This window comes from Portunus trituberculatus, chromosome 35 (assembly GCF_017591435.1).
Source record: "Portunus trituberculatus isolate SZX2019 chromosome 35, ASM1759143v1, whole genome shotgun sequence".
NCBI lineage: Eukaryota > Metazoa > Arthropoda > Malacostraca > Decapoda > Portunidae > Portunus > Portunus trituberculatus.
This window is the reverse complement of record NC_059289.1, coordinates 19,154,383-19,168,705: the sequence shown is the minus strand read 5'-3', so window position 1 is coordinate 19,168,705 and position 14,323 is coordinate 19,154,383. Positions and strand designations below refer to the sequence as shown.

Below are 14,323 nucleotides of genomic sequence, written 5' to 3'. Positions count from 1 at the left end.
GTATATATATGTGTGTGTGTGTATGTGTGTGTGTGTGTGTGTGTGTGTGTGTGTGTGTGTGTGTGTGTGTGTGTGTGTGTATATATATATATATATATATATATATATATATATATATATATATATATATATATATATATATATATATATATATATGTGTGTGTGTGTGTGTGTGTGTATATATATATATATATATATATATATATATATATATATATATATATATATATATATATATATATATATATATATGATATGTGTGTGTGAGTGTGTGTGTATATATATATGAGTGTGTGTGAGTGTGTGTGTGTGTATATATATGTGTGTGTGTGTGTGTGTGTGTGTGTGTGTGTGTGTGTGTGTGTGTGTGTGTGTGTGAATGAATGGCTGACTGTGATGAATCCCTACAGGAGGACCCATGTCGTGCCACGCCCCAGGCTATGGGGCGCATCAGACACCTATGTGCTAAAGAGCTCAACGTTATTATTGGTCGAGATGAGGAACTTGTGGCCCATGTGGGTAAGTCCTTTGTTTTTGTGCACCACTTAAGTCAATAAGGAGCATCAGAATAAAATTAGACAAAATTATTGGCCGGATGATGTGTAAAATAGGTATGTATGATTAAACAGGTACTGCCGCGTGTAGGTTTGTCATCTTGTAGCCTCCCTTATTTTCTTGTGTTATGTGTGATGCGGCCCACAGCGACTTTGTGTACATAGAAAATTTAATGACGGGACGATGTATTTATTGTTCCAATAGGTACGTGTGCATGGGATGTGTGCATGGCAGTGCAAGCACAGCAGTCCCTTGCCGACCAGCAACGATGGATTTCTGACGCAAAGACAATCGTCCGAGACATCAAGATGATGGAAATCAGGACCTCTGGTAAGAATGTGTAAAGTATGGCGTCACTTCAGGAAATAATTTTGTAATGGTAAAGTCCAAATGATGGGTATCTGAGGATTTGGTTATTTCATGTGATACCGTTTTTGATGTGGCCTTTTACTATAGAACTATTCCTATTCACAACCCAACAGGAATCTGGGAGCCACGATCCCCACCATCAAGTGGCACCTGTTCTCCAGATAGCCGTTGGAAGCGAGAGTGCTATTGGTGTACATGTCGCAGGGACGCCTCTGCAGACTGTGAAACAAAACTGTGCCCGGACAGTGAGTCCTTATCTTTTACATACTAAAACAAATACTTGCAATCATAACTTTTAATTTAGATATGTTGAATGAATATCTAATATTATATAACTAAAGAAACCTGCATGGCTAGTGTAATAAAAATGAAATCCCCACTTCAGATTACGAACACGAGACGGGGACAGAAGCTTGCACAGACGGCTCGTGGTGGAAACCTAATCAGTGCAATTGGTGTGAATGTGTGCAAGGTGGACACGTCTGCAGTAACAAAGATTGTAAGAACTTGTTTTCACTTTTCAAAGTTTAACATTCAGTTCTCATCCCATTGATGTTTATAGCATACGTTTATAGTGTGAAGTACTCGGTTCTATTTCACTGATATGTATACTGTAGTAGTATACATGTGACAAAGACGCTCTGCTTTGATCTAAGTTAGGTTGTGGTGGAGGGGTGTTTGTAGCTTGCATGTTTAACTTGCTTGTGTAGATTTAAGGCTTTTTTTTTTTTTTTTTACTTCAGGCATTGACATTAAGATGCAGCCCACAATCTTCAAACGGCCAACGGAGGAGGTGTGTCTCTTTTCTCCAGACACCGGATCTTGTGAGCAGTTCATGTATAGGTATTACTACAGTTACAAGGAAGGCAGATGCCTCCTTTTCGGGTACAGCGGCTGTGAGGGCAATGCCAATAACTTTCACACTTTGGAAGAATGTAAGAGGACTTGCGGCCACTTAACAAGTGAGTATTTTGTCCTTACAAGTGTAATAGAGATTAAAACCATGTTACAGTGGGGAGTCGGTACACAATTACATTACAATTATTTACAGTACCACCTTCCGTCTCTACTACTCCTTCCATCCGAGCCTCCGACGACCTGCGTCCTGCATACTGCAATTTACAACCTGAAAAAGGCCCATGCGAACGATCAAAACAACGGTTCTTCTACAACTCCACAACAAAGGCTTGTGAACCTTTCATCTACGGCGGCTGTGAGGGGAACGGCAACAATTTCATTTACAAGAATGATTGCGAAGAAGCCTGTCGAGTCCCCGCACCAGGTGACTAACGTAGAGTGCTGGTGTACTGGCACACGTTCCTCTCCCTCCGTCCCCCAACTCCGGTTCACACAAAACGCCAGGTGCCCCGAGAGTTGATGCACTTGCACACGTCTCTCGCCACACACATGTACATGCACATACACACGCGCACCAAGTAAACATGTAAATGAGTCCGTTCCTCTCACACGAAAGCGGACCTATAAGGGTGGAGTGTAAATAGGTCTCCTCGAGCCTCATAACCAGAAACGGTAACAAAAGTCAAGAGCTAACCCAAAGTTAAGGTGACAAATGTCATTATATTGCATGGAAATATAACGATGAATAATTGTCTGAAATTTAACAGCGCATGTGTATATAATAAACATAGTTTCGTTTCAGTATCCACCACCGAGCCGGCGATGCAACCTACCCAGTGTTTCCTATCGCTCACCGTGGGCGACTGTACTGGCAGAATGATTCGCTACTACTACGTCACCTCCCTTCGTTCCTGCGTTCCGTTCACTTATACAGGATGCGGTGGCAATGAAAATAACTTCCTCACTAGGGAATACTGCGAGGCCGTCTGCTTAAGTAAGACTTGCACACTTGAACATGCTTGACATGCGTAGCCACTTACAATAATTATAGACCAACTTCTTACGTATTAACTGAGTGCCTGTAATTACCATGGATCCACTCATTCCTAATTATAATTGCCTCTCAGGTATCACCGCTGCGCCCTCTACGCACACTACCCAGCAAACCACCACCACCACCACCACCACTACCACCACCACAACTATGCCTTCCCCCATCCCAGAGATAACACAAACTGGCCTGTCTGCTGATTGTTTCTTGCCGCCAGACGCGGGCCACTGCCAAAATGCTACCATACGTTACTACTACGACTCGCTGACGCGGACCTGCAAGTCTTTCAGCTACAACGGTTGCGGTGGAAACCGTAATAACTTCCTGAACAAGGAATGGTGTTCTGCATCGTGCCACAGTTCTGGTAAGTCTGATGTTGTACTTAATGACGCCTTTGCTTAGCCTCGGAACAACACCGTTTAATAATACAACTTGTCTTGCACTCCAGTACCTCCGACAGAAATCACAACAAAAGTTACAACAGGCTCGGCCAAGTCTCCCTCGGTGTGTTACCAAGATTTCGAAATCGGGACGTGCTTTAAAAACTTATGGCGATGGTATTACGATCAAAGCAAACGGTCATGTGAACCGTTCGTGTACGGTGGCTGTTCTGGTAACGACAATAACTTCGAGTCGAAGGAGGAATGTGAGGCAGTCTGTGGGTGATAGACCAAGTAAGTCTATAAAAGAAAATATCACCACAATAATGTGTAAGTTTGTTATAGCCTTTAAAAAGTAATAATTGCACTAATGGTGTTTGTTCCCTCTTTTGGCAGATAAAAGCGAGTTCACCCCCACTACCACCAACACCAACAACGTCACCGCCACCATCCTGGTGTGAGTGGAGGGTGCTGGGATTCAACACTACTAAAACGTACTTGTATGAGATTTGGCAAGTGGCTGTGGCAACAACGATTCTAAGTTGGATGTTAGTCTCTCTCTCAAGATTTGCTTTATTCACACTGAGTCAGGGAAAATTTCTCAAGGATTTGTAAACTGCTGCTTTAATAAATCTCGACATCCTAAACTTGTATAGAATCCAGAGGGAGTGACGGGGACGAGATGAACGATATGATTACGAACATTTTTTTTTTTTCTGGACAGTCGCATGTTAATAATGGTTGACGGGTGAGGGTGGTGAGCTTTTCTAACAAGAATGTCACCTGACTATGGTCTCTACATATGAATTGTTAACGTGTGAAGACAGCAAACCTTTTTCAACAATACTACGAGACTCTGGTCTGTTGAATTTGATATAGCAAGCCCCAGATAGAAAACTAAATAGACCTTTTAGAAGTGTTGAGTTCGTTCGCTGTGCAAGGGTTTGTATAATATGCACTATATCAGCATGGTGACACGTTACTCTCACTTCCTTCCCTACATTTCGAGGGTAGGTGTATGTTATGGTATGCCCACATGGTTACATACCAACTGTTACTAACTAAGAGTAGGAGTGTTGACCAGATGAAGTGATAAGCATGCACAAAGGTGTATAATTGACATTACTTGTGTTATAAGTTTCAGTGTAGTGTCAACATTGGAACTCCAGACATAGTCTAGCGCGACTGAGGTTTGAAAATATAATATTACCCGACACACAATGAACGAAGTTACTTTTCTGTCAGATGATCTGAGACTCTCCTGCCTTGTCAGTATGGTTTTATGTACTGTGCACTATAGATAATGTACCGTGTTACAATTATTATTGACCTTCCGTCTATTGAATCCCTGTGGTCGATCAATGTCCATCGGACAAATATTAAGGCCTGTCCAGACGAATGGGAAAACTGTCAAATTGCCCAAGTGCTCTTCGAGCGAAATCACCAAGACGGTGCCCGTTAGCTGGGGCTTCGACCCTGCCAAACCTAATGCCACGTCCACACGTTCGAGTTGTGCCTGGCAGGCTGTGCCCTTACCAAGCAAAGTATGCTGACTCTGCCCGCGAAACTATCCACACGCCTGGTGATGGTGGTTGGAGGTTAGTCAGCAGTAAGCAGAGGTTGTGAGAGGGTGGTTAAAGGCCGTTTCATACCGGAGACGAAACACCCGACGCAAGCGTTGCGAAGCTGCATGACTTAAAATCCCCTCAACGTATATCCAATAAGAGTGTTCACATCGGCAGGGACGGTTTTTACTATGGAAAACGTGGGTGACCGCCCAGGGCACAATCTATTTGGGAGCACACAAACGCCACTCCCCACAAAAAAAACGCCAGTTTTCTATATTAATACCGCTAACTTCCATGTCAAGTTAAAGAAGTGGTCGCTGGGGCGCCCCTACTATCACGTTAACTTACTGATATGAGTCATGTATACAGTTTGTGTCAAAAGAAAAGGCAAGGAGGAGGGGGGCGGAGAGCGTCTGATGGAAGGTTCACCCAGGACGTAAAAGTAACCAGGACCGCCTCTGGTGACATCGGATGCGAAACTTTGGGACAGATGCCAGCCGCACCGGGCGCACCGATTCCAAGATTGCCGGGCAGACGATTTTTCTGGCCATAGCAACGATGACTCGTGTCCTATTTTGGGACTCCCGCCTTTGCGCTTTCGTCTCCAGAGGCCTACACCTTTTTTTTACCCCACTGACCTGACTCTACAACTCTCCTTCAATTATTTACTGGCCTTCACCGTGGACTGATGGATTTCCTGTAGTTGGTGCCTTGCTTCTTAATATCTTATTCATTGAATGAGAGAACTTCAGAGAACTGACCTCGAGTTTCTTAAATAAGATGATGATATTCACCACATTCGAGTCGTTTCATGTTTGCTTCATATATCCATTTTTTTTTTTTTTCTCATTATTCAAGGCTAAAGATAACATTAATAACTCCTCTTCCTCGACCTCTTCCACGTCAGGAGACCATAGAGTACGGTCTTCCTTCGCTGTAGAAGGATTTGTCAAGTCAGTCATCCTCCACCACAAGGAATGTCTCTCCTAGCATCGCGCCCGGCGTGAGCATACCCATAGCAACCAAAGCCAGCCCGACTCCTTGTGTCATGTACCTTGTCTCCGATATGAAACGGCCTTTAGTGCGGTACGTTAACCATGTTGCGTACCATACTTCGAAAGAAAATAGCACTTTATAGCATTATAATTGTTACTTGCTTTAAAAAGAAAAACCGAGATTAAGGAGGCATGTTTGGTGCCGGGAGTGATTGCAAAGAACTGAAGCAATGGGAAACTGACAATCCTACGTAAATTGCATGATCAAAATGAACAATTGTTTTGCAGTTACATGAGGATGAACATAAAAATGTTGTTCTGTTGAAAGTGGAGTCATACATACAGAGACAAGAGACAAATATGAGGAAAAGAATTGCACCAATAGCACGTCTAAAGGCAACTCTCAGAAATACTTGGCTACTGGGTGTTCCTGCACATCAGTGCATTAACCTCATTTCCTTCCCTTGTTGGTTTCTGAGGGAATATAATTTCTTTTTCACATCATTCTCACTCCTGCTTATTGTCTGTGCTATGCGTTTCAATGCTGCAGCACGTGTGTCTCCATTTTTATAATCAGCACACCTCATACTCCATAAACATTCGTGCGCACAATATAAATCCTGAGGAGGAGTTAGTAGACACTACCGAAATGATAATTTACTCCCAGCGAGGCCTAATAGCACTAGTTCAGGGGATGCTGTGAACTCTCCATTAAAGTTAATTGTGATCTCGCTGCAAGTTTCCCTTTGTGTCTCACAATTCAAGGGGGCAGTCACAGCCTACTCTCTAAAACCAACTCTCCTACTTCTCATAAAACTACATGCACTTACCACACACACACACAAACACACATAAACACACCGCGTAGTGTAGTGGTTAGCATGCTCGAGTCACAATCGAGAGGGCCGGGTTCGAATCCCGGTAAGCGGCGAGGCAAATGGGCATGTCTCCTAATGTGTGGTCCCTGTTCACCTAGCGGTAAATAGGTACGGGATGTAACTCGAGGGGTTGTGGCCTCGCTTTCCCAGTGTGTGGAGTGTGTTATGTGGTCTCAGTCCTACCCGAAGATCGGTCTATGAGCTCTGAGCTCGCTCCATAATGGTGAAGACTGGCTGGGTGACCAGCAGACGACCGAGGTGAAACACACACACACACACACACACACACACACACACACACACACACTTCACTTAACACATACACACACTTCACTTAACACACACACACACACTTCACTTAACACATACACACACTTCACTTAACATACACACACACACACACACACACACACACTTCACTTCACACACACACACACACACTTCACTTCACTTAACACACACACACACACACACACACACACACACACACACACACACTTCACTTAACACACGCACACACACACACTTCACTTAACACACGCACACACACACACTTCACTTCACACACACCCACACACACACATATACGCATGTCTTCCGCCCTTGCCCCTGAACTACAGCCTGTCCAGCTTGGCGTCGGCGTGCGCATGGGTTGTGAGGCCGCTGTCCGTGCGTGATTATTCTGATGCGCACATCGGCTCACCAGGCCAAATCATCGTGAAGCTAGACCTCACCAACGCTTTCAACACTGTCCACAGGTCAGCAGTACTCCGTGAGGTTGTCCGCCGTTTCTTTTCTGCTGCTCCTCTAGTGTCTCAAGCCTACTCTCAGCCCTCGCCCTCGCTGTACACACATGCACTTCCTTATATTTCAGTACTTTCTACACTGACGATTCACAAGTACACACATGATACAAGAGCACCTTCGCATATCAATCATATCATTCATCTCATCCTTAAATTTATTGTAATCACCTTACACTTTTGAAATCAATAAAATGATCCGATCTGACCAATCTTTCTAAAATTTCTGATTGGTGCAGAGAAAACTTAATAGTTTTCAATGCCTCAAAAATTCAATTCCTCCATCTATCAACTCGAGACAACTTTCCAGATAGCTATCCCCTCTTCTTCAATGACACTCAACTGTCTCCTTCTACACTAAATATCTTTGATCTATCCTTTACTCATAATCTTAACTGGAAATGTCACATTTCATCTCTTGCTAAAACAGCTTCTAAGAAGTTAGGTGTCCTGAAGCGTCTCCGTCAGTTTTTCTCGCCCTTCCAACTGCTAACTCTGTACAAGGGCCGCCGTGGTACAGTGGAACCATGCGTGCTTTGGGATCCAAGGGGTCTCCAAGCGCACGGGTTCGAATCCTGTCCACGGTCTGAGTGCTGGTTGGGCTTCTTCACTCAGGGCAACGGTTTCCTAGCGGGTGGGCTTTGAGATAGGAGGTACCCTAAAAAAGTATCCCCTTTAGCCCATAAATTCCCGTGAAAAGCCCACATGGTATATAAAAAAAAAAGGGGGCTTTTATCCGTCCTGGTATGGAGTACTCTTTGCATGTTTGGGGGGCGGGGTTTACACTCATACAACTTTATCAGATAGGGTGAAATCAAAAGTTTTCCGTCTCATCAACGGATGAGATGCATTATTATTATTATTATTAGTAGTAGTAGTAGTAGTAGTAGTAGTAGAAGTGGTAGTTTTTTTACATCAATGCTGACTGTTCCTTCTTCTGATTGACTGTCTTTAGCCTCTCTCACCACAGAAATGTAGTATCTCTTTCTATCTTTTAGCGCTATTTTCATGCTAACTGTTCTATTGATATTGCTAACTGCATGCCTTCCCTCCTCCTGCGGCCCCGCTACACAAGGCTTTCTTCTTTCTCTCATCTCTGTTCTGTCCAACACTAATACAAGAGTTAATCAGTATTCTCAATCATTCATACCTTTCACTGGTAAACTCTGGAACTCCCTACCTGGTTCTGTATTTCCATCTTCCTATGACTTGACTTTTTTTAAGAGTGAGCTGTCAAGACCAATTCTTTTGATCTTTTTTGGAGATTGCAATTCCAGTGTGCCTTTTTTTCTAATATATATATATATATATATATATATATATATATATATATATATATATATATATATATATATATATATATATATAGAACTGCCTTGAAAAAAAATTATATATATATATATATATATATATATATATATATATATATATATATATATATATATATATTTTTTTTTCCAAGGCAGTTCTCCCTCTTACATAAAAAAAAAAAAATGTTACTTTGTATTGTCGGGACATGCTGTTAACTATGGTTAATACTGATTGGGTGTGCTCGCACTTTATCTCGTGTGTTTGCCAGTGAAGTCAGACCTCCATCTACTGCCTGCGCTGGAAACGGACAGTTTGATGGTTTACCCGCTAAAATTGCCCATTGACGAGCAAAGCCCTCGTGCCCAGCTGACAGTACTCGACCGTGTGGACGTGGCATAAATTGTTATAGTGAACCCATAGCTGGCATCCCTCTCACTTTCCACGTCATTGTAACACTGTTCACATCTTACTATGTCCAACTAAGAGAACCATAGTGAACCACCAAGCACTTTTGAACTCGTCGACACCCCTATGAAGTTTCTGAATTTCCATGTTACCCTATTCTTTAATTCGAGAAAATAGATTCCGATGGCAAAAACCATGTGCAGTAGTAATTGAAGTAGAAGATGCATTATTATTATTATTAGTAGTAGTAGTAGTAGTAGTAGTAGTAGTAGAAGTGGTAGTTTTTTTACATCAATGATGACTGTTCCTTCCACACAAGTCCCATAGGAGGAGAAACCAGTGAAAATAACTCGCGAGGTGGAGCAACACATGGGGGTTATCAAACAGCTCGGGTCTCCTGGTGTACTGAGTTTAATAACAGCGGTGAACCCAAACATCTGTTTCGCCTGCCGACGTGGCAAACCCACAGGCAACAAAGACGTGTCAAGCACAGCTTATTTGTGCACCGACCTATGAACAAACATAATTTATACCCAAATTAATGTAAATTCATATATAATAATAAATCAAATATCAACACCCTTTAAAGTCCCGGTAAATGACAATCACAATTCCTCATGTTGCATTCTCCACTGCAATTCATTACAATCATACATAAGAATCACTCCAATGTCGTATACGGATGCAACAACGTGACTCCTCACGGAACATAATCGTCTCATGTGCAATAATTCTAACTTTCTTTATCTATACATTCTGGCATCAGAATAAATTCTACCTCACGTCGTCCACTATACCCTCACATCGTTATTACAATATCGGAACACTGTTCTTTATCTATCAGTAAATCTCATATGCAGTAATTACAACTTTCCCCTTTCAACCAGTTACCCGTATATAAGAATTATCTTTACTTGGTACATGAATACAAGCAACCAACGTCATACACCACTAAATATATCACCATATACCTTATTTCGTTCACGAAAATGACAACATAACACACCACCAAATATAATGACAAATCTTAATATTTACCCCCAAGTAACTTCAGTCAACGAATCTTTCTCTTAATAACCATACATAAGAATTACTTTTAAATTTGTATACGAATACACACAAGTAACTATAGTATGTAACTTATTCGTCAGAGCAACACCACATGCAACATACATACTGAGATGCATACACGATTCTTTACTCATAACACGGGAATGTAAGTATATAATGGCGTCATATTGATCTAAGTACTTACACATAAACAAATATAATAAGATTAATACCTAAACATCCTGTTATGATTACTCCTCCTTTCTAATTCATATCAAAGACTGCATGTTCCACTTAATGTTTATATGACGCATGCCTTCTCGGCTATACAGCCGAGGGTGGCTTCGTTTAGACCCTAGGTTAGCCTCCCTGCTTCCTCTCTCATCTCTATCTGCCCCAATCCACAATCTACAATTTTCCTCCTGGAATTTATGAGTGTAGCGGCCGTTTACTTAAGTCTGCCCTACAATCATTGCATTTTCTGTTATCACCATACATTTCCTGTCTCACCATTTCACTGCATACTAATTAATTATTTACTTTTTTTTTATAGTATATTTGTCTTACTCTCATATTATTATATTATTCATTTTATTTATATTTGTATAATATGCAACACAAAACACTACACATTCACACACATTCACTCATTCATACATACATTCATACATACACAATCACATACAAACTTATTAAAATTATTATTGTTAAATATTATTTATATATGTACCCAACTATTTTTGTAATAAACTAACCCTCCACTGAATGCTTTTAATTCAGTTTCCTCAATTAGCATTAGCTCCAATAGTTGGTACTCTTTCCATACCAACAAATGGTGACCCCATGAGCTAGCTAAGAGGAAGGAACCGTGGCTGTATAAGAGCCACTGTCTCCTAGCCCAAAGACCTGCGCCAGCTCCGCCTGGGGTATTCGTTGGAGGGCTCCTACCCGAAAAAGCTCCACCTCCATATGTGGTGTTCGTGGAGTTGACGGTTAGGCCGGGAGAAATATTATGCCTTAGGCATAGTAAGGGTTAACTATACCCCCCCTCCTAGCACCTTTGTGCTCCCTCCCCCTTCCCTGCTGCGCCTTCTGCGCCCACCTTTCAGCGCCTTCTGCGCCCACCTTTCAGCGCCTTCTGCGCCCACCCTTCAGCGCCTTCTGCGCCCACCCTTCTGCGCCTCCTACAGCACCTTCTGTGCCTCCTACAGCACCTTCTGTGCCTCCTACAGCACCTTCCGTGCCTCCTACAGCACCTTCTGTGCCACAGCGACACCTTCTGCGTCCCTCTGTCCCGCCCACCTTCCAATTTTCACCTTTGCACCCGCCACCTGGATTACGGCGTGATATTGTGCTTACCCGCCACCTGGATTACGGCGTGTTACTGTGCTTACCCGCCACCTGGATTACGGCTTGAGTGTTACCCTTTTCTCGACCCGCCACGTGGATACGGCGTGAATCCCCATCCCCCTGTGCAAGCACACACCAGTGACACACTAGTGACACACTCCAGTGACACACGCCAGTGACACACACTAGTGACACACTCCAGTAACACACGCCAGTGACACACTCCAGTGACACACGCCAGTGACACACACTAGTGACACACTCCAGTGACACACGCCAGTGACAGTGACACTATTGTGTACAACAGCAGCTCCCTAAGACCTGCTGTGACCCATAGGATCTTCACGCCAGAGCCTAGTGCCCATCACCACCACCAGCCATGTCTCAGGAAGACCTTGCTGCGACGGCGGTGTCTTTTAAGGCACCTCCCTTCTACTCGCAGGACCCATCCTTGTGGTTCTGTCTCTTGGAGTGCAGCTTCAAGGCATCCAAGATCACTAACAGCCTCACCAAATTCAACCATGCTGTTAGCTTCTTGCCATCCGACGTGCTTACACATATCTCTGTCGTCATCTCCACTGCTGCCTCCTCTGACACTCCCTATGAAGATTTGAAGACTGCCCTACTAACGAGTCTACAATCTTCCGTCGCCACCCGTCTCCGTGAGCTCCTCTCTAGTGAGGAATTAGGTGATGAGAAGCCGTCACAGTTGCTGAGTCGCATGAAGCAACTGCTTGGTGACAAGTACCAAGCCTTCGACGCTGATCTCTTCAAGCAACTGTTCTACCAGCGCCTTCCTCCTGCCATCCAGCGTAGCCTCTTCAGCGTCAAGGACACTTTGAAACCTGACGCCATCGCTAAGTTGGCAGACGACTTCCTGGCGATTCTTCCTGCAACACCTGCTTCTCCTGTGTCTTCTGTCACTACCACACAGAATGACACCCAGTTGTCTCACCTTACCAAGCTCATCTCTCAGCTTACCACCGAGGTTAACTACTTGAAGAAGCAACTGCATGATGGCCGTCGCTCACGTTCCTCCACTCCTCGCCGCCTCCAGCGCCGCTCCCGTTCTAGGAGCCCAGGTCTGTGTTGGTACCACAACAAGTTTGGTGCCAAGGCCAACAAGTGCGTTTCCCCATGCACCTACAACACGTCAAACACCAACGGCGAGCAGTGATGCAGCCAATTGCCCGCCAGTGTTTCTCAGCGCTGCTCCACCTACGAGACTGCCGCTCCAACACAAGGTTTCTCATAGACACCGGCGCCGATGTCAGTATTATCCCCGCGCCCGCCAGTCTACGCACCTTGCCGCCTCTCTTGCATCTCCACGCCGCCAATGGGACCAAGATTCCCGTCTACTCACGGCGCACCATGCAAGTGAATCTCTACCTCCGACGTCGCTTCGAATGGACCTTCTACGTCGGGGATGTCAGCCAGGCAATTCTCGGAGCAGACTTCCTCAAGCACTTCAACCTGCTGGTCGACGTTAAAGGCCGCAGGTTAGTCGACCCTCTGACCTCTGTCTCCTCCTTTGCTCGACCAGCACCAGGAGACAGCACTCTCCTCTCTGTCATCAAAGGGGACCACCAGTTCGCTGTTTTACTCAAGTCCTTCCCCACGCTGACTCAACCCTACTCAGCCAGCGTGCCCGCTAAACACCATGTGCAGCATCACATAGAGACTTCAGGACCGCCTGTACACGCCAAGGCCCGCCGTCTTGCTCCCGAACGCTACCGCCAGGCCAAGGCCGAGTTCGAGTCTCTGATGCGGCAAGGTATTGTGCGGCCCAGCAGCAGCAACTGGTCATCAGCTCTTCACGTCGTCCCGAAGAAAAACGGCGACATCCGACCCTGCGGAGACTACAGAGCTCTCAACTCTTGCACCAAGGAAGACCGTTATCCTGTGCCTAACTTGCAGGAGTTCTCGTCGCAACTCTCTGGTTCCACCATCTTCTCCCGCATCGACCTCATCAAGGCCTTCCACCAGATTCCTGTTCATCCTGACGACATACCGAAGACTGCCATCATCACTCCCTTCGGTCTGTTCGAATACGTTAGGATGCCCTTTGGCCTCAGGAATGCGGCACAGACGTTCCAGAGGTTCATCGACGAGGTCCTCCGCGGTCTTCCTTCTGTTTCGCCTACATCGACGATCTTCTCATCGCGAGCCCCGACGAAGCCTCGCACAGACAGCACCTCGAACAAGTCTTCCGCCGCCTCCAGGACTACGGTGTCCAGATCAACGCCGACAAGTCAGAGTTCGGCGTGGCCTCGCTCACCTTCCTTGGTCATACCGTCACTCCAGCAGGCATCACTCCACTTGCCACTAAATGTGAAGCCATCCAGCAGTTCCCGAAGCCATCTACCCAGCGCCAGCTCAAAGAGTTCTTGGGCATGGTGAACTACTACAACCGCTTCATTCCACACTGCTCTCTCCTGCTGCAGCCTCTACACGCCATGATCAAGCCGTGCAAGCGTGGTCAGTCGGTCATGCTCACCTGGACACCGGACACTGACGCTGCCTTCCTCGCTGCCAAGAAGGCCCTCAGCGACGCAACTTTGCTGTCCTTCCCTGTCCCCGACGCAGAGGTGAGCATCGCAACTGACGCCTCTGGCAATGGGACTGGTGCTGTCCTCCAGCAGCTCGTGGACAGTGCCTGGAAGCCGCTCGCCTTCTTTTCCCAGAAGCTCAACACTGCCGAAGCCAACTACAGTGCCTACGACCGTGAGCTCCTCGCAATCTACAAGGCC

The 14,323-nt window shown here is 45.0% G+C and overlaps 2 protein-coding genes across 2 annotated transcripts; both read left to right on the top strand.

Moving 5' to 3' along the window:
- Nucleotides 1-383: 383 nt before the first annotated feature.
- On the top strand, nt 384-3,860 carry LOC123513187 (actinia tenebrosa protease inhibitors-like). The gene is made up of 9 exons (XM_045270164.1): nt 384-519; nt 760-885; nt 1,038-1,169; nt 1,310-1,423; nt 1,668-1,886; nt 2,585-2,776; nt 2,910-3,197; nt 3,282-3,507; nt 3,610-3,860. Exons 1-8 carry the CDS (start codon nt 384-386, stop codon nt 3,497-3,499), a joined length of 1,425 nt encoding a protein of 474 aa, XP_045126099.1. The 3' UTR covers nt 3,500-3,507; nt 3,610-3,860.
- Nucleotides 3,861-11,952: 8,092 nt separating this feature from the next.
- LOC123513268 lies at nt 11,953-12,750 on the top strand. The gene has a single exon (XM_045270338.1). It carries the CDS (start codon nt 11,953-11,955, stop codon nt 12,748-12,750), a length of 798 nt encoding a protein of 265 aa, XP_045126273.1.
- Nucleotides 12,751-14,323: the final 1,573 nt, after the last annotated feature.